General features: G+C 36.5%; 2 protein-coding genes across 2 annotated transcripts; both read left to right on the forward strand.

Annotated features, from left to right (window-relative positions):
• The first annotated feature begins 12,226 nt into the window (after positions 1-12,226).
• On the forward strand, positions 12,227-14,826 carry LOC123312977. Its single transcript, XM_044897617.1, has 2 exons — positions 12,227-14,163; positions 14,238-14,826. Exons 1-2 carry the CDS (start codon positions 12,227-12,229, stop codon positions 14,824-14,826), a joined length of 2,526 nt encoding a protein of 841 aa, XP_044753552.1.
• A 141-nt stretch (positions 14,827-14,967) lies between these two features.
• LOC123312981 lies at positions 14,968-16,056 on the forward strand. The gene has a single exon (XM_044897621.1). It carries the CDS (start codon positions 14,968-14,970, stop codon positions 16,054-16,056), a length of 1,089 nt encoding a protein of 362 aa, XP_044753556.1.
• The last annotated feature ends 3,796 nt before the right edge of the window (positions 16,057-19,852 follow it).

Here is a 19,852-nt window from a genome sequence, read left to right on the forward strand (position 1 = left end):
AGGCCAGAATAATCTCCAATTCAGTAACGTTATTAGTTCTCAGATGTAAAAATTCTTCAATCAGATTTACCATTCAAACTTTATGCCCTGGGTATAAAGCCATTGATCCTTTGTATTTTTCACTTTTCTGTTCTTCGTTCACTACCACATTATTTTTGGCAGCGAAGGGAATACAACACAAGAAATTCTTTGAGCTCTTTTTCTGGCAGAACTTTATCGAGCTTTATTGTGTGTATATACACGCTTTTTCAACAACTTGGCATATGCCAAGTTGTTGAAAAAGCCTAATTGCAATATATGCGAGCTTATCATTCTCAAAAACTACTTTGGTCTTTGGAGGTACAAATGAGAGCTTTGGTTATTTGTCTATGCCACAAACTTCTCTCAGATGGAAGTAAGGAATTCGCATTGTGTCTCTCTATATACCCTGATAAAGTATGAATTCTGCGAGCGGACAAGATGTGCATTAGAGTTTTCGTCGATCACGGCTAGTTTTGCAAGATGTTGAGGTGACCACTTGCATTATATTCTTCTTATACTACCTAGTATTCTAGTATCTAGTATCGCTCCATCTTGATGAAAAAATCCTCCCGTTTCCGACATCAGCTCAGCCGACTCCAGAAAAGCAGAAGATGATTTTTACAGCAAGTCATGGTCTTTCAATCTCTTGAAATATATAAAGTATATGTTTACTCATATGATATTCGAATGAAAACTTCAGTTTTGCTTGTCTAATCTGGCTTTCTAATATCTTTTGTTCTGCTGGCGTGATAGATTTTCCTACTAGATTAAGATCGATTCATATGTCGGATTCTCCAAAGCACTCCAGCTCTTTGACTTTGATTTTATGATGAGCTACTATTCCCTTGAGTGGGTCTTGACCTCTCAATAATCTTATTCCAATTCCAACTTTTGTGTATAATGTTGGTATTGCAAACTTTGAAACCCCTGTCTTCCTGCATTCGAGGAAGTATATCCTTTGTATCGAAGAGTTACAGTTACAATTTGTTCGGCGCATCTGTCGAATCCCCCAGACCTGCTACCGCGACCAAAGCGGTCTATTGTGGCACACAAACAAGCTCAAAGAGCTAAACTTCTACCTCAAGTGCCATCTTCCAAAGGGAAGAGATGATAACAGAGGAGGAGTAGTTCATGAGTTCCCCTAGAACCAGCCTGAGCGAACCTTGTCTGCAGCTGGGCAGTCACTGAGGATATGCTCAATGGTTTCGTCCTCCTACAAGCAAAGAGAGTCCTTGTATATCGAAGAGCTAGGATGCAGGCTACGATTCATATTCAAACTCTTCTATCGAACTCGAGAATTTCATTCGCCGTCCATTTAACTACCCTGAGAGAGTAGTTGGCTCTCCAGACTGCCAAATTGTTCGTAGGATAAACTAACAACTGTGCAGTTAATGCATTCCTTATTTAAGTTATCTCCAGAGCACCACTCTCTCACATTCATTTGTCATAAAAAAAAGAAAATGAAAAATATAACGTTTTTAAAATTATTACATAATCACTAAAGCTCTTCTTGACAAAAAGACACTTAAAGAGTGTTTGAAACATTCTGAAATACGATTCCCCAAGTGAGCAGTCTACAAACTAAGGATGATAGCCATCATAAATGTAGAGGTGTTTAGAAAGATAAAAGTTGTAATAACTGGAGCCAATGTTATAATACGATCACGTCATCGAGTTCGAATAATCCTACTGTACCAGATTCTAAACCATATGTGGCAACTACGCTGGACGCAACATCATGCTAATGGTGAAAGATTGAATAAAATTCGGACGCAGCATTGTGCTACATATGAAAACAAAATATACGCCGGACGCACTAATGGTAGGACCATGAAAGGACGCAATAATGTGCGTATATCAACTTCTTTATTAATAAAGATATTTGAGATCTGAAACGACCAAACTACGTAATTTTTTGCGTAGATTAATATACTTCGATCAGATTCCACCTAGGTAGCGTATTTCTGGGAGACGCAATAAGGTTGCTTTTTGAAAGGACGCAATAAAGTATGCCAGATGTAAATATATATATATATATATATATATATATATATATATATATATATATATATATATATATATATATATATATATATATATATATATATATATATATATATATATATATATATATATATATATATATATATATATATATATATATATATATATATATATATATATATACACACAAGATTTGAATTTCCTGTGAATAAAATTCAGTTACATATATGTTGTTTCCATATGTTAAAGTAATGGCGGCTGATGTATATAAATAATTTTTATGATAACTTTGAGGTGAAAAGACATATATGAGAAATTTTAGGCGCGGTGTATAATATAAATAATTGAGGGCAGTTTTGCGCATGGTTCAGAAGTTTTTCCATCATTACAAACTCCAGTAGAAAAAGTGCAATTTGTTTCAGTGAAGTTACATTCGTTTCCAGTGACACCGGAAGTAGATTCCGCTTGAAAATATTTTGCAATTAAAATTCATGTTCTCTAAAACGAAAATCCAAAATCTTGAATCTGTATTACAATTCCTTCCTCGAAAACAATTAAAAACACTTAAAAAAATCACCCTGTATACCTTTTGTTTCCTTATGGAGTGGTATTTTATCAACGAATAAAGAACGTTTTAGTAATGAGCCTGTCGAAAGATGGTTGGTTAGGAATAGTGAAGAATATTCTAGCAAAAAAAATTTTGCGCCAAAGATTACCACATTAGGAAACTGAGAAAGCATGTTCTTTTCGTTTTGAAAGAATTTACTCAGGATTCATAGGGAATGTTTTAAGGTTCAGCCTAAGGATAAAACCGACAAAAGGCTTGCATACCAAGAAAAGTTAAAGAACCTCATAACTATTTTCTACGGACATCATACCGAAACTCGCTCTAAAATCCCAATCTTTATCCAACAGAGGTGTTGATGCTGATTTGTGCACAAGGAAATTTAAATTTCACTACTTGTTGGATACAGTGTTATAGATGCGATGGTTGGGAGGAATAGAAATTTCTCACAGTGATTTATTATTCTGTAAATTTTGTGAAGCTAGCAAATATTAGGATAAGGATGTCCAAAATTGTTGCCAGAAATCTAAAACAACAGCCTGTACGCTATGTAGAAATTATTTCGAAAAAAATTATAGGAAAACGAAAACTGAATTAATACAAATAGAGATCATGAAAAAAGCTCAAAGAGACTCATCTAAGTGCTTTGAGGAAAGACAAATTCGGGTTACAGCTTCTAATTTCGGAACAATATACAATAGCAAATCGGAGAAAACTTTATTTAGTATTTGTAATAATGAGACCAGTAAATAATAAATCTGTAGCCATAACACATTGTATTGAATATGAAGGAGAGGCAATTGCACTGTATGAACAGCGAACTAATTCACTGTGTTCATGTTTTTTTATTATTTCAGATATTCGAACGGGACATTTGAATGGCTGTAAAAACGAAACCGTTTGATATTTTTCGATTCTGTTTTGATATTCGTGTTAGGTATGAAAGTAAGTACAATCGTGAAAAATTTCATCAATTTCGAGTGAAATTTTTTTTTCGCTGTAGACATGTAAAAATAAAGTTGTTTTCGATTTCTGAAAAAATTTTTTCACAGATATCCTTTAAAAATTGTGTTTATTTAGGAAATGAAAATCAATTTGGCAACCGAAAAAAAAAATCACGAACATTGCAGGTTTTCCGCCATTTTGTAATTTTTTTTTCGGTGCTCTACACCATTTCTGAATGAAGCATCCAAAAATACTACGATATGACAAGAAACCATTACTTCCAGTCTTATACATAACCGACCACACTCAATATAATAACGCTCGAAAATGACATTAAACACCGTGTATCTCCCTTATGCTTCGAAAACGGGAAATATTTCATGAGAAAAAAATGATTCTCCCGATGTTCTCTACACGTCATATGAGTTTGTCCAGTTTATGATGAAACACCCTGTATATATATATATTATTTATTATATATATATATATATATATATATATATATATATATATATATATATCGGTATTCTCTTCTCTCAAAATTCTATCCGGCCAGCACGTTCTTTCTATCGTCCTAAGTTCTGTCCTCGGTAATTTTTCTTCGTCTAATATCCAACGGACTCTGTTTGCAATGTGTTGGGCGTATGTTCTTCTGTCCGGTCTCATGTCGTTCCATATTTCATTCAGAGTTCGCATGTACGTCTTCCCTCTGCCGCCTGCTATCCTCATAGCTATAAAGTGTGCGCGTATTGCAGTCGAGTTGTCGACATGTGTCCAGCGCATACGCTTGTCCTGGTGCGTTTGTTGTTGCTGGCTAGTGGTGGGACGATCCAAAGATTCGGCCAAACCATCTTCACCTTCACTTGTTTGAGCCTTACGGTGCCAGAACGGAGGTAGGCGCCGCTCACCCCACCTGATCCTCCGTCGAGCTGATCCTCTGGACGGTTCCGAAGGGAGCCAGCTCGCAGCTCCCTGCCGCCCTGAGTATTACTATGACTTGCGAGAGCATATTTAATTCCACACTCGATCTAGGTTGCTATCCTAGATCGGTGGTCGACTAGGGTACGCGGGGTATATATATATATATATATATATATATATATATATATATATATTATATATATATATATATATATTATATATATATACGTACAGCCTATAGTTATTCTCCTAACAAGTGCGGAAGATGACTTCCCCGCAAGCGACTGCCGTACAAAATGAATTATCTTTTTCGTTATAAAGAAATATTTTGTGAGACACTGATCATGACGAGTTAGAAAAGTTAATGAGATATGTTTCGAACCCATTATCAAGAGGAGTAAGAAAATTTTAAATGTATTACCTTTCGTTCAAGAAGAAAAAAAGGTTTCATTTCACACACAATCATATTTTCAGACTATTGGCGAATCCAAAAATCTAGACGCCCTCTGCCGACTGAAAAAAAATCACTTCCCCCCAATTACCGGGAGAATTTAGCTTTCCCGCACTAGTCCAGAGAAATGGACGTCGAAGGAAAAATAAGTGCGAGAAAGTAGGTAAAAACGCAGTAGAGCAAAAAAAAACCTTTTCAGAAAAATCGAAGTATCCGTAGTCAAAAAAAGGTTCTACAAAATTGAATGAAGTATTTCTTAAAGTAATTTTCTAAATGAAATTTGAGGGGCGAAGCAAATATAAAGCACAAACAAATGAAGAAGTATTTGAAGGCCGAATCAATAAATCTCTAAAAAATTTGAAATCTTTTTAGCCCTGGTCTGTGAGAAATGGCAATCTTGCCATTTATTGTTGGGCAAATACGTTAATACTTCATCACTGAGAAAAATGTTTGCTTCTGTCAGATAAAATTTTGATCACCCCATATAAAAAATGTACTTGTATATATCACAAGAACACAGAGTAATAGAGGTGTATAAACGAGTGTACCTGAAGCTTTTCATTTGGGACAAATGGTTTTTATGCTTAAATTTAATCAACTATAATAGACCACTTGATAATTTTCCCTAAATAAAAAGTTTCTCACGCCATATACAGCAGAATAATTATGGCAAATAACTTTTTACTCAAGGAGGATAAACTTTTCACCTACCATAAGTGAAGTGTACACTAACGATAGATAAATTATTCATTTGAAGAGATGAACTTTATTCTTAAGGCAGATAAATTTTTTACCTGTGAAAAATAAATTGTTTTTCTACAACAGATGATGGGTCCACTTGAGCCAGAAAAAATGTTAAGTGGGGCATATAGACTTCTAGCTAATAGAAGATGAACTGTTTACTTGCAGCACATGAATGGTTTATCTACCATAAATGATCTGTTCACTTACACCAGAAAAACTTTTCAAAATAACAAATAAACTTTTTATCTATGGTGCACATCAATTCTGATATATTTAGTGCATACTTCCTCATTGGAATCAGATTTGCTGCAGCCAGAATAGAGATAACAATTTTTTTCCAGAGTTCCTGTTTAGAAACTGCAGCAAATTTGAATCAAATAAAAAGGTTTTCTGTAATACCAGAATGGGTGCGCACCATAATAGTGAATGAATGCTAGGATATTCTTTATATATATTACATATGTATATAAGCGATAATAACTTCAAAATAGTATCAATTGAATGAGAGTCATCTATTTTTTTTATATACCATGTTTAATTAGAGTACCAATCCGTTAATGGTTTATGAAGAGAAAAAAACACGACATAATAAAATAAAAATTTATTAGGACAAAAAATTTCTCTTTACACTGCCTGAGGTAAAAAAAAATATGTTCTACAATAAAGTAAAAATAAGTGTATTTAAGTCATGAAGTATAAGAAAACAGAAAATAAAAATCCTTCACATATGCTTGACTAAATAAATATTTCATTTAAATCAACAAAAATCTCCTTTTAACACAATCCATTAGGCAAAACTGAAATAAAGGTATCCTAAAATATTCTAAAAATCACAGTTCATTAAAAAAGTATCTTATAATAAAAAAAAGCTTTTCATAACAGCCTCAAGACATCACATTAAATTCCTATATGTACTACCATATCAATAAATAATCAGTTTCATCATAAAGATTTTGAGCAACTGGATTCAGAAATTAAATTTATGTCCGCAGAATTTGAATATTCATAGCTTGGTCAGCATGTTTTTTCCATTCACTTTTTTCAATATGATATGAGAAGTAAATATAACTTTCTCTAAAAGGATGCACTTTTTTTTTGTGGTGAACAGAACTTCGTGAGAAAAAAAATGCCTATTAAATGAGATAGTTTTCACGTCATGATAAATGAAACAAATTTTGTTATTTCTGTTTGTGAGAATGAATACAATTCTGCCAAAAAGAGGAATATCAGTATTTTCTAACAAAATAATATCTCCGTTATGATATGTATAATTTCCTACTGTAATCTTCTCCAATTTGGGACAATTTTGAAAATTTACATGATTCACGCCTGAAGAGATACAAATTTTCATCTTCAGTGAGTGAAACTTTTCTCTTCGATGAGTTCTTACTATGATTTAAATTATCTTCTAACTCATCAAACGACTCTAGGAGCACTTTCAATTCTTCATCTGGATTCATTATCAACATAGAATTTGCGGTTTCAGTCTAACACGTGCTCTCAGTCTCTTCGAAATACTAAAATCCAAGATGATTATAAAAATTTTTTATTGTTTGAAGAAACAAATATATTATACCTTATAATTCCTAACAGTTGTTTCAGGACTTTTTTGCAATTTTTTATTTACATGACTTTCAAACTTTTTTTTAAAAATGAACCTCGGGCCTGCCTTTGGAATCATCACCTTTATAGTATCATCGTCCAATAAGTCGAAACTTTCGTCTGTTATACCCTCTTCTGTAAAAATGAAAATGGGATTACCTCTCTAGACTCTCTAGACTCTAGAGGCCAATTGAGGAAAAAGAAATGAAAAAAATGCAATGGTTAGTATGAATATAGGTTGTGTGTACCGCCTCAAATATTTTGAAATTATTTTTTCCATAATGATTTCCATATGAACTACAGTTTCAATTTCAGCCCTGTATGGAAAATAAATTTTAATTATGAGGTTGTACAACCCTTTATAATGCGAGGTTCGGTAATCTAATGGTTGTGTCTTGTACCCAATCCTCAATTTACGAAAAAACATTGAAATTCAAAAATATGAGGGGAGCTGTAAACTGAATAATTCTGACGGCATTCAGTAATATTGGCGGCAAATCCCTTGAAAGATGTTAGATGTCCGACTTATTATCCTCCTATCCTAAATAATACCAGAAAACATACGCACTTACCTCTGAAACTTTCTGAAAGGAAGTCTAACCCCCAGCCAGCGAGTAATTTTTCATACTCCATTTCCATTTATCAGAAATCACGTACTTAAACTCACTAAAAACTGTAACTGCATTGACCAATAAAACTAATGATAATGACCAACAGAGCAGCAGACCACCTAGCACCTAGCGAATGTCGGTTGCAGTGAGATAGCAGGGCAGCAGTTGATAGCAGTTGCAAATTCAAATTTCACGAAGACAGGCACAGACTGGCACTAACCCTAGTCATGCACTGTATTCGGCCACAATCGATCATTTTCGATCGCTTTCGCGAATAAACAGATTTTCTTGTTTTGAATGAATTTATTAATTGACTGAAAATGTTATATATGGATGAAACTTATTTTTTGTGTACCACAAATAATCAATTTATCTATTTTAATAACTTTATTTTTTAATAGTCAAATTACTCGGGGTACGCAAACTTTTCATGTATTGCGAATGAAACGGTCATTTGACTTCGTTCTAACTAAACATTTTATCTGGCTTGACTAAATTTGAATTATTGAGCTACTTAAGGTCCATCATTTACCATAATTGATGTAGTTTGTTCAGATTTTATTTCATTTTTATTTATTGTACGCAAACTGTTTATGTGTTGCAAAGATTCGAATGTCAATTATCCTGTTTATTCAATTCATTTTTCTCAGTGATACCTTCAAGGGCCATTTGGCCACGTATAAGCTAGATGATGTTAGGCTTGTAGAGGTTTCCTCAGATGATTTAAATCGCAGTTCCTATTCGTTACTTTACTCCAAATTAAGAATCCCTGAAGAAGAGTAGAACTTAAATAATTTTTATTTATTCGAGTTGTACTCTGTCTGAAGGTTGGAATTCTTCAAATTTCACACAAGAATTTTTCAAGAAGGTCATCTCGAATAATTTACCCTCAATATGTGAGGAGGAGAATCATTTACAATGTAAATTATAGGTCCTTCAAAAAAATCTCGAAGTTGGGCATGCTCTGTCATCTGTCAAGTTTTTCAGCTCGAGGAACTTGTGCTAAATTGGGGAGTGCCGAGAAACCGAAAACTTGACAGTCATCTCGTAGCACCCAAATTCATTAACTTCGTAGCTTTTTCTAGCAGATACCACTTTTTTTGGTGTTTCTGCTCTACATTGAAAAATGAACTTTCAATGATACAACTATGGAATGAGCTATAATACTTCAATTGAACTTTGATGCTAATTCATTTTGGAAACACAGAAAAATAAATAATACAGGAATAAAAAAAAGTTCAATATAAAGAACATAAATTGAAAATATAAAACGAGTAGATCGATAATGATTATAATTATACACTTGGAAGATTTCTATAAAACTCGCCATGAAAGGGGTTTATCAAATACTGCATCATATCTGAAAGATATTTTTTCTTTTCTTACGAAATTGGTGAAAATTCAGTACCAGTATCAATTGTAAATCGTGATAACGATAACTATTTTCATCTCCGCAAAAAATCACGAAATGATTGTGTACGAAACGTACAATAAATATCCAAAATTAAATATATCAAAAATTCATAAACTCAATTCAACCAAATATTTCCATTCGAAATTATTTAGATCATCCGCTCTTTCATAATTGTTATTTCCTGTGTAAGTAGGCCAGGTGAGACAAAGGATTGCAATAGTTTGTTTTAATATCTAACATTCCTTAATCCAACTGCAGCAATTTAGCAAGTGAAGAAAAATGTACTGAATATGCAAAATGTAAGTCGATTTCGATTATGTGGTCTTGACGTCATTGTACAATTTGACTATATATAGTTTGTTAGATTAGGAAATAAACGTTCATTATCAAGTGATCCGCATTATCAATCTCAATCCTCGAGTCCCTAAGTTTTCACCAACCCAGAACTCTTAGAACTTGAGGTATAATTGAGATACCACCCCAACATTGTTTTTTTTTTTTTTTGAACCTATAATTTACTTATCCTAATTTCAGATAATTATCTAGATCTTGGCTGTTATCATCCTCTGTCATCTCCTCCAATCTTTTAAATTTCTGATGCATGAGCGTTATAGCAATTTTCTCAAATTCTGCCAATTCAATTTCGGTCATATGTTTTGCATCATGGGTACCCGCTGACAAGGACATCTGTGACTCCCTTATCGTAAGATACTCATTGGCAAATGCCTCCAGTGCCTCGTGTACGGGAGTCGATGTAATCTTATAGTTGTCAAAAGAGGCAGTTTGCCTTCTGGCAACCACCAAGGCCAAAGTATGAGCCAAATCGAAATTCTTACGGTTAAGAATGGATGTCTCTTCCTTATCCTTCAGAATTTTCACATATGCTGCTTCTTCAGGCTTGAGGCTATGCAGGTATGATAGTGCTTTTGTAAAGGTTTGCTTGAAACCCCTCAGTATGCTTAATTTTAGGAATTCAGGATGTTGTTGGAATATGTACTTGTCTATCATAGTGATAGGTCCTAAGTTGTGTCCTGATAAGAACGTCATTATGTCCGACATGCCGTTTGTTATAAAAGTTTGTCTATTTCCCTTGGCGATTGCCCCTATCATCATAAATAATTCTCTTTTTACAAAATGATTTCCCGAGACAAAGTTTTCGACGAGTGTGAGATTTTGTAATTTAGGATATGTATTTGAGGTAAGATGGGGTCTGGACTGCGGATCTGGAAGTGATCCAATGAAAGTTTGGACTCGGTTGTCTATCCACTTTTCATGATTGTCAGCTGATAAACTTTTATAACAGGCAAGGATAGTTATACAAGCTAGGACGCACATTGCCCTCGTGTCTCTCATAAGGTAATTGAACTCAGGGAATATGTTTGAGAATTCTTGGAGATCCTCGTCGATAAATTTGTCATCTGCGTAACGAAGATATCTAACTTTAAAGGTGTTCCATGACATAGGTGTGATTTTCAATCTTACTCCTGCTGTCTCAAAGGCTCTGACCCCCTCGAGCCATTGTGTCGTTGGGGTAAAGTCGGAGCAATTTAATAGTAAACCTGCAACGCATGCCGCTAAATTGGATGGATTAGGTGAGCAGAGCCCGTGCTCAGGATAGAAGCGGGACAGATAGTAAGCAAGAATTAAATTATAAGAAAGGTTTGTCAATCTCTCACCTCTCACAACTACCCCTATCTCTATTTCCATTAATTCAATTTCTCGAGCCTGGGTCGCATATTGGGTTGGGAGTGACTTGTATAATGCCCTATCCTGAATCATTGAGCTGAAGCTCCCGGGCTCATATAGAGTCTTTAATGACTTGTTTGCCATCCTAAATCATATATCAACTTAATCAAAATATAAGAGGTAAATGATAGGACAATAATTATTTGCTAACCGTTCAACAGTTATATCGTTGTAAATAGTCTGTTTGACAAAAAAAAGGATTGCAATAGTTTGTTTTAATATCTAACATTCCTTAATCCAACTGCAGCAATTTAGCAAGTAAAGAAAAATGTACTGAATATGCAAAATGTAAGTCGATTTCGATTATGTGGTCTTGACGTCATTGTACAATTTGACTATATATAGTTTGTTAGATTAGGAAATAAACGTTCATTATCAAGTGATCCGCATTATCAATCTCAATCCTCGAGTACCTAAGTTTTCACCAACCCAGAACTCTTAGAACTTGAGGTACAATTGAGATACCACCCCAACATTGGTCCTTCGAGCCTACAATCAACCACCAGGGACTTTGGAAAAACATCCACTGAACCCATATCAAGAAGCAGTCAACAGACTCAACCACCAGGGAAATACATCCACTGGGCACACATCAAGAAGCAGTCATCGGACTTACAACCCTTTGACTCAACCACCAGGGAAATACATCCACTGCGCACACATCAAGAAGCAGTCATCGGACTTACAACCCTTTGACTCAACCACCAGGGAAATACATCCACTGGGCACACAACAAAAAGCAGCCTACAATCAACCACCAGGGACTTTGGAAAAACATCCACTGAACCCATATCAAGAAGCAGTCAACAGACTCAACCACCAGGGAAATACATCCACTGGGCACACATCAAGAAGCAGTCATCGGACTTACAACCCTTTGACTCAACCACCAGGGAAATACATCAACTGGGCACACATCAAGAAGCAGTCATCGGACTCACAACCCTTTGACTCAACCACCAGGGAAATACATCCACTGGGCACACATCAAGAAGCAGTCATCGGACTTACAACCCTTTGACTCGACCACCAGGGAAATATATCCACTGGGCACACAACAAGAAGCAGTCAACGGACTCAACCACCAGGGACTTTGGAAAACACCCACTGTATCCACGATCCACAAGAAATTAACCACTCACATAATATCCAGCCACTGAATCCATCAGCCAGCAACACAAAGATCAAAAAAAAAAAAAAAAATGGAAAACCTCGTCGCCGAGCAGCTCAAAACGGCCGAAGCCATAAAAAGGGCTCATACCAATATGAAAAAAGATTCACCATCGAGAAAAACCAAAGAATACTGCGACAGGAAGTTGGCACAATTAAATGAAGAATGGGAAAACTTCAAAGAAACTCATCAGAAGCTACAAGAACTTCCGAAAACCCATGAATACCATACCAAGGACGTATATGGGCAAGCCGAAAAGATTTATCAACAAGCAATTGCCCATTTGGAAAAAATTGAGCAAAAACTTCGGGAAGATGGACTTGCGACGGAAGGAAATGCCCACAAACCATTAATTACCGATTCCCAAATCATCAAAGAACAGATGTCGAGCATTCAATTATTCTTGAAAGATCTGAACAAAATCAACAACCTACTAGAAGAGGAAAGTCATTACGAACTACTGAAGGTCAAACAACAAAATATGGAAAGAAGATGGTCAGAAATTGTCTCTCTAGAAATCAAAATAAACGCTCTGGGAACAGAAGATGCAGAGTTATATTCAAAAAATGGATACTTCGATGAGGCAAATGAAAAGTACGAAGAAACCCAAGCCAAATTAATAACCACAATCCGAAGAGAAAATTCAGCAGGATCCTCAAAAATTAATCTTCCAACTATAACTATTCCGACATTCACTGGACTGTATGACTCATGGCCCAACTTCCGAGATATATTCAAGCAACTAGTAGACAACAACAGTTCCTTCGGAGGTGTAGAAAAAATGCAACTGTTGAAAACAAATCTCAGAGGAGAGCCCGCCAGAATTATCCAACATCTGGAAATATCATCTTCCAACTACCAAACAGCCTGGAAACTCATAGAGGAAAGATACAACAACCCAAGGATGCTGTTCAATAAACACATGGACAATCTTCTCAATTTCACCAATCTGAATTCTGAATCAGCAGGAGCCATGAAGAAATTACACGACACTATTAGGGAAAGCACAGAAGCCCTCAGAAACATGAATATAAACAAATGGGAAGACATAATTGCATATATCATGCTAAGAAAACTGGATTCAACTACAGCAAATCTCTACGAGCAAAGTGTAAACAAGCCACGAGATATTCAGCACCTGGATGACCTCATCAGCTTCCTAGCTCAACGTTTCCAAACACTTGAAGTCGTCAGAACGAATACAAAAAAACCAGAAAGAAAGTACGATGAACACCAGAAAATAAACAGTCACCTCCAGAGAACAACAAAATGCAGCATATGCAATAATCTCCACGAAATCTACAGATGTGAAAAATTAAAAAATCTTAGCTTAGCTGAAAGAGAAGCACACATCAACCAAAAACAACTATGCAGGAACTGCCTGAGTCACCACTTCAAACAAATCTGTCACTGTCGTTCCAGATGCCAAAAATGCAACGGTCGCCATCATACAATGCTCCATCGAGAAAAGCGAAATGATGATACAAAAAGGCCACATCCTTCCAACCCCACTCAAGAAAGGGTCAATTCACATCTGGGACACGCAAAGAACAACCTTCAAGAATCAAAGACCTCAGTGCTAGCAACCGCCCTCATCAGAGCTACCAACAAAAACGATGAAAATATAACTCTAAGAGCCCTGATTGACCCAGGATCACAAGCCTCTTTCATCACAACGGCCGCAGCTCAAGCATTGGGAAAACAAAAAATCAAACAAAACGCTGAAATAACCGGCCTAGGAAATACCGCTACGGAATCCAGGTGGAAAATAAATACGAACATTACACCCAACTTCGACAGTGAATTTGCGATGGACGCTGAGCTCAATGTAATAGGCAAAGTTACAAATAATATGCCATCCACTCACCTTTATACCAAAATCAACTGGGACAATATACAACTCGCAGATCCATTATTCCATGTACCAGGTCCAATCGACGTTCTACTCGGAATTGACTACTTCTCCAAGTATATGAAGTCGGGATTCAAGGCAACAGAGGATGGACTAGTGGCACAAAACACTCACTTCGGATGGATATTAGTGGAACCGCATCATCGAGTCCACAACTTCGTGTAACAAGCTTGATCACGAATTTGAACGAAAATTCACAACTCACAAAATTCTGGAACATCGAAGAAGCAGAAAATTCCGAGGAAACAACAAACGACGATACTTTCGTCGAAGAATTTTACTCCAACACCTTTCGACGGGACGAGCACGATTACACTGTGAAACTTCCATTCAAGAAAAGTAAAACTCAGCTGGGAGAATCGAAGCAGAGGGCACTGGCACGACTATTTCAATTGGAAAACAAGCTGGATAAAGACGAAAAGCTCAGAACTATGTATAAAGAATTCATGCAGGAATACATTGCGCTAGGTCATATGAAAATTGCTAGCTCAAATAATTCAGCGAAGAGGTATTATATTCCACATCAACCTGTATTGAAAGAAGAACGTGATACGACAAAGCTAAGAGTCGTATTCGATGCAAGCGCAAAGACAAGTACCGGACTCAGCCTAAACGACATACTTCACACAGGACCTAAACTACAGCAAGATCTCATAGATATTCTGATAAGATGGCGAAAACACAAAATAGCCATAACAGCTGACATCGAGAAAATGTAAAGGCAGGTGAAATTGGACAGAGAAAACCAGCCATTACACTCTATACTCTGGAGAAACACTAAAGATGAGCCAATTCAAACCTACGAATTAACCACTGTAACCTACGGTACAGCACCAGCAGCTTACCTGGCCATAAGAACAATGAGACAACTAGCTACAGATGAAAAGAAAAACCACCCCCTTGCGGCTGAAATAGTGCTACGGGATTTCTACGTGGACGATCTTCTGAGTGGCGCTGACACCATTGAAGAAGCACGACATATACAAAAGGAAGTAACTGACCTACTCAAAAAGGGAGGATTCAATATAAGAAAGTGGAAATATAACGTACTGACCGAAAGCAAATCCACCGTCACGCTGGACGACAAAAATGGACCAACCAAGACGCTCGGTATAACATGGACTCCCAGAGAAGATAATATTCAGTATCTAATAAAACGAAACTCCGAACATCGGTTAACAAAAAGAAAAATCTTATCAGAAATCGCCACAATCTTCGATCCTCTTGGATTATTATCTCCAGTCATTATACAGGCGAAACTGTTAATGCAAGAAATATGGAAAACCAACACATCTTGGAATGAACCACCACCAGAGCACATCAGGAACACCTGGAAAAACTTCAGAAACGAGCTTCCAAAATTAGAAGAAATTCAAGTTCAACGCTGGATTCACCTACGGCGTGGTCAACCCTTGGAAATACATGGATTCTCAGATGCATCCCTGAAAGCATATGGCGCTGCAGTATACATAAAAACAACAGACACAAATGGGAACACCCACGTAGGACTCCTGGCCTCCAAATCAAAAGTATCACCACTAAAAAATACAAAGACAATCCCGCAGTTAGAACTCTGCGCAGCCCTTCTTCTAGCCAAACTCATCAAACGCTGCGTTACGGCCCTGAATCACAACAATTCGAAAATATTCACCTGGTCCGACTCTCAAGTAGTAATATCATGGATAAACGCTGACGCTGGAAAGTGGAAAATGTTCGTCGCGAACAGAGTTCGAGAAATCCATAACCTGCTAGGTCAAGGTCACTGGTACTACGTAAGGTCAGCCGATAATCCGGCAGATTTAATCTCACGAGGATTGAGACCCAGCGCGCTTGCAAGCAATAACCTTTGGTGGAATGGACCCGAATGGCTAAAGCATGGACTGAAAGAAGAAATCCATCTACAATTACTCCCTTCTGACACACAGGAAGTCACGAAGGAATTGAAGTAAACAGAAATTTCCGCGAATACCGCAAGCGTGGAGAATCAGCCAAAAATATTGAGTAAATACTCTTCATGGAAAAAAACGGTGAGAATTATAGCGTACTGCAGGAGATTCCTGAAACCAGAAAATCGCAGATCCACCACATCCCTTGAAGCAGAAGAACTACAGGAGAGTGAAAAAGCTCTTCTCAAGCTTACACAACACACATATTTTCAAAATGACATTGAGCTGATCATCAAAACAGGAAAAGTGAAGAAGTCCAGCCACCTGAAAAGTCTTAACCCATACATAGATCACGAAGGCCTACTCAGAGTAGATGGGAGAATACATAACGCACCCCTAGAATATAGCCAAAAACATCCAATTATACTACCCACAAGGAGCCACATTACTAACCTCATAATAAGAAACGCTCATCATCAAACCTTGCATGGAGAAAACCAAGCTACTTTGAATTATATTCGACAAAAGTATTGGATAATTCAAGCGAAGAACAAGGTTAAGCAGATGATCCGGCAATGTGTTGTATGTACACGATTCCGAGCAGAGACAAGAAACCAATTAATGGGATCACTGCCAACGCCCAGAGTAGCTCCGTCGCATCCATTCACCCACACTGGTGTCGATTATGCTGGACCGATACAGATAAGACTCTCCAGAGGAAGAGGATGTAAATCCTACAAAGGATACATAGCAGTCTTTATATGTCTATCAACGAAGGCAATACATATAGAAGCTGTCACGGACCTAACATCGACCGCCTTCATGGCTGCTTTCAGGAGATTCATCTCGCGCAGGGGAATATGTACCGATTTGTACTCAGACAACGGTACAAACTTCGTAGGAGCCAAGAAAATCCTGGACAAGGAAACAAAAGATGCCATTGACGAACAAGCCATAAAAGAAGCAGTTGCCACCGAAGCCGTGAGATGGCACTGGAACGCTCCAGCATCCCCCCATCATGGAGGTCTTTGGGAAGCTGGAGTCAAGTCCATCAAATATCATCTGAAACGAACAATCGGCAATCACACTTTAACATATGAAGAACTGTCAACGTTGCTCTGCCAAATTGAAGCATGCCTGAATTCACGCCCATTAATAGCACTCTCAGAAGATCCAGAGGAAATAGATGTCATTCAGTGGCGGCTCGAGCATATTTATCGTGGGTCGGCAGATATATATATATATACAGGGTGTGGCGTAATGAGTGGATAATATTGAGCCTGGGGATAGAGGACTCTATGGCGGTTCCGAAAAATATATTTTACGTTTAGTAAAAGTGCCTTGGTTTTCGAGATATTGGAGATTTTCGAAAATTCAAGAGAATTACACCCTTCGCCACTCGTTTTGCAGGCAAGACTCCAAATGAAGGAATTTTTTCAAACTGTTTTTTGGATAATATTCCTGGATAGATGATCTATCGAATGTAATTCATTATTTTTGAGGCGCATGAATAGTTCTTCATGAAAAAAAGATCTAACTCAACTTTTCCGTTTTGCTAATTTTTTTTCATAAGTTCAACCTAGCGCGGTGTGAAAAATAATATGGTTACCTGAGAGCCAATGCAAGAAAAAACATGCCATTTTCATTGAGATTCCGAAATGGTATAACTCTCTGTATTCTCAGCATTTAATACAAAATAAATTCCTGTTGCAATCAGTTGAGGCCTAGCTTGATGTGAACAGTGTTTCTAAAATATTTATCAGCTAAAATCAGAAGTGCAAGCAGAATGAATCAATCGTCTATAAGAAGGTATAGAGCATTTACTGAAACTCATGGTGTCCTCTTAGAGAATCTTGTGTGATATTTAATTCAATGAAACGATACTCATTTTAAAATTGTTGATATCTGTGCAATAAAGCTATGATTCATTAGAAAGTGTAGACTATAGAGCATGTATCAGAACTCATGATGGCCAATTTAAGCATCATTTGTGATTTCATTCATTCAATGAAACGATATTTCAAAATTGTTATTTTTTCTCGTTTTCTTTTATTATTGAACCCCAACGTTGTGAAGTCAATATTTTCAAGTTAATTTCAAGTTATGCATTAAATTTCAGCATTTTTGTAACAAGGTTCTTGACTCAATGTAATAAAAATTACCTAATTTTCAGCTTTTTTCTTAATTACAAAAGTGCTAAAATTCACTTCGTTACTTGAAATTCGCTTAACAACTATTAACTTTATAACTCTAGGGCTTAATGAGGAAAGAATAAGAGGGAAAAAAACCGATTTTGAAATATTGTTTAATTGAATCGAGTTTTACAAAAAGTGTTCAAAGTGTGCATCAGGAGCTGTACTAGATGCTCTACAACTTCTTATGAATAATTGCTTTATTCTGCTTGCAAGTCTCATTTCAGTTGCTCAAAATTAAAGAAAAAGGCTTACGTCAAACTCTGCCTTGACTCAATGGTCGCATTCAGCGGACGGAGCGCAAAACGCTTCTGCTACCCATCGGTAGCGGTAGCGGTCGGGAACATGTTGAACGTTCGCTGGCAAGCCGAGATAGGATAAGGCAGTCCAACGAGCTGTCACTATCAGCTGATTAGTTGAGAAGTCTGTAGGAAAGACGTAAACAAACGGATGTTTTAAGTTTCGTTAACCTTGTGCTGGTTAAGTCAGTTTTTTTTTTGTGAAAAACATAACCTAGAATTCCTTCGAATTACTCTGTTGCTCTAGTATATTTCCTATAACTTATATAACATCCTTCTTTATTACCTTCCATCAATTTTCATTTCATTTTCCTCAACAAACTCAAGCTCGTGCATCTTCCACACTAAATAACAACTACCTACTCAGTTCAAGTCCAACTTTCGCTCCTTTCCGCTACCGCTACCTAGCACAAATCAAATCCGCTCCCAAAAGTGGCGTCCGCTCCAGAACGTGTTGAGAATGTAGCGCATATGTCACCGAACGTTTACGCTAGCGTTTGGTAACAGTTGCGCAACTGTTTCGTCCGCTGAATGCGACCATTGTAATAGAAATTTACTTTGTATTTAATGCTGAAAATAGAGTGAGTTATACCATTTCAGAATCTCAGTGAAACAGGCATGTTTTCTCTTGCTTTGGCACTCAGGTAACCATATTATTTTTCACACCACGGTGGGTTGAACTTAGGAAAAAAAATAAGCAAAACGGAAAATTTGAGTTAATTCTTTTATTTAACAAAAACTATTCATGCGCCTCAAAAATAATAATTTACATTCGATAGCGCATCTATCCAGGAATACTATCCAAAAAACAGTTTGAAAAAATTCCTTCATTTGGAGTCTTGCCTGCAAAAAGAGTGGCGAATGGTGTGATTTTCTTGAATTTTCGAAAATCTCGAATATCTCGAAAACCAAGGCACTTTTACTAAACGTAAAATATATTTTTCTGAACCGCCATAGAGTCCTCTACCTGCAGGCTCCATATTATCCATTCATTACGCCACACCCTGTATATATATATATATATATATATATATATATATATATATATATATATATATATATATATATATATATATATATATATATATATATATATATATATGGACCACACGAATTGTTCGCATGTTCATGACCACTACCTAGCTTCCTGAAACAACCTTGGTCCTACAGACCCGGTTGTTTCCAGAAAATAACCCGGAATGGTGGAAAAAAAAAAAATATATATATATATATTTTTTATATATATTTTCTATACCTATGTATTATGCAGATTTCCACATCACCATGGGGTAATGCACTCGGTGCGTTAGTTTTTCGTAGTGAAGTTTCGCCAAAATTTTTGTTTCTGTTTCAATAATCTCTGAAGAT

The sequence above is a fragment of the Coccinella septempunctata genome, chromosome 5 (genome assembly GCF_907165205.1).
Source record: "Coccinella septempunctata chromosome 5, icCocSept1.1, whole genome shotgun sequence".
Lineage (NCBI taxonomy): Eukaryota > Metazoa > Arthropoda > Insecta > Coleoptera > Coccinellidae > Coccinella > Coccinella septempunctata.

Bases quoted from the DNA above. Each gene is read 5' to 3' on its own strand.
- LOC123312977 (XM_044897617.1), top strand. From the start codon at position 12,227: ATGGAAAACCTCGTCGCCGAGCAGCTCAAAACGGCCGAAGCCATAAAA. The intron at 14,164-14,237 runs GTATATGAAGTC...GATGGATATTAG, and splicing joins GGAATTGACTACTTCTCCAA to TGGAACCGCATCATCGAGTC.
- LOC123312981 (XM_044897621.1), top strand. From the start codon at position 14,968: ATGAGACAACTAGCTACAGATGAAAAGAAAAACCACCCCCTTGCGGCT.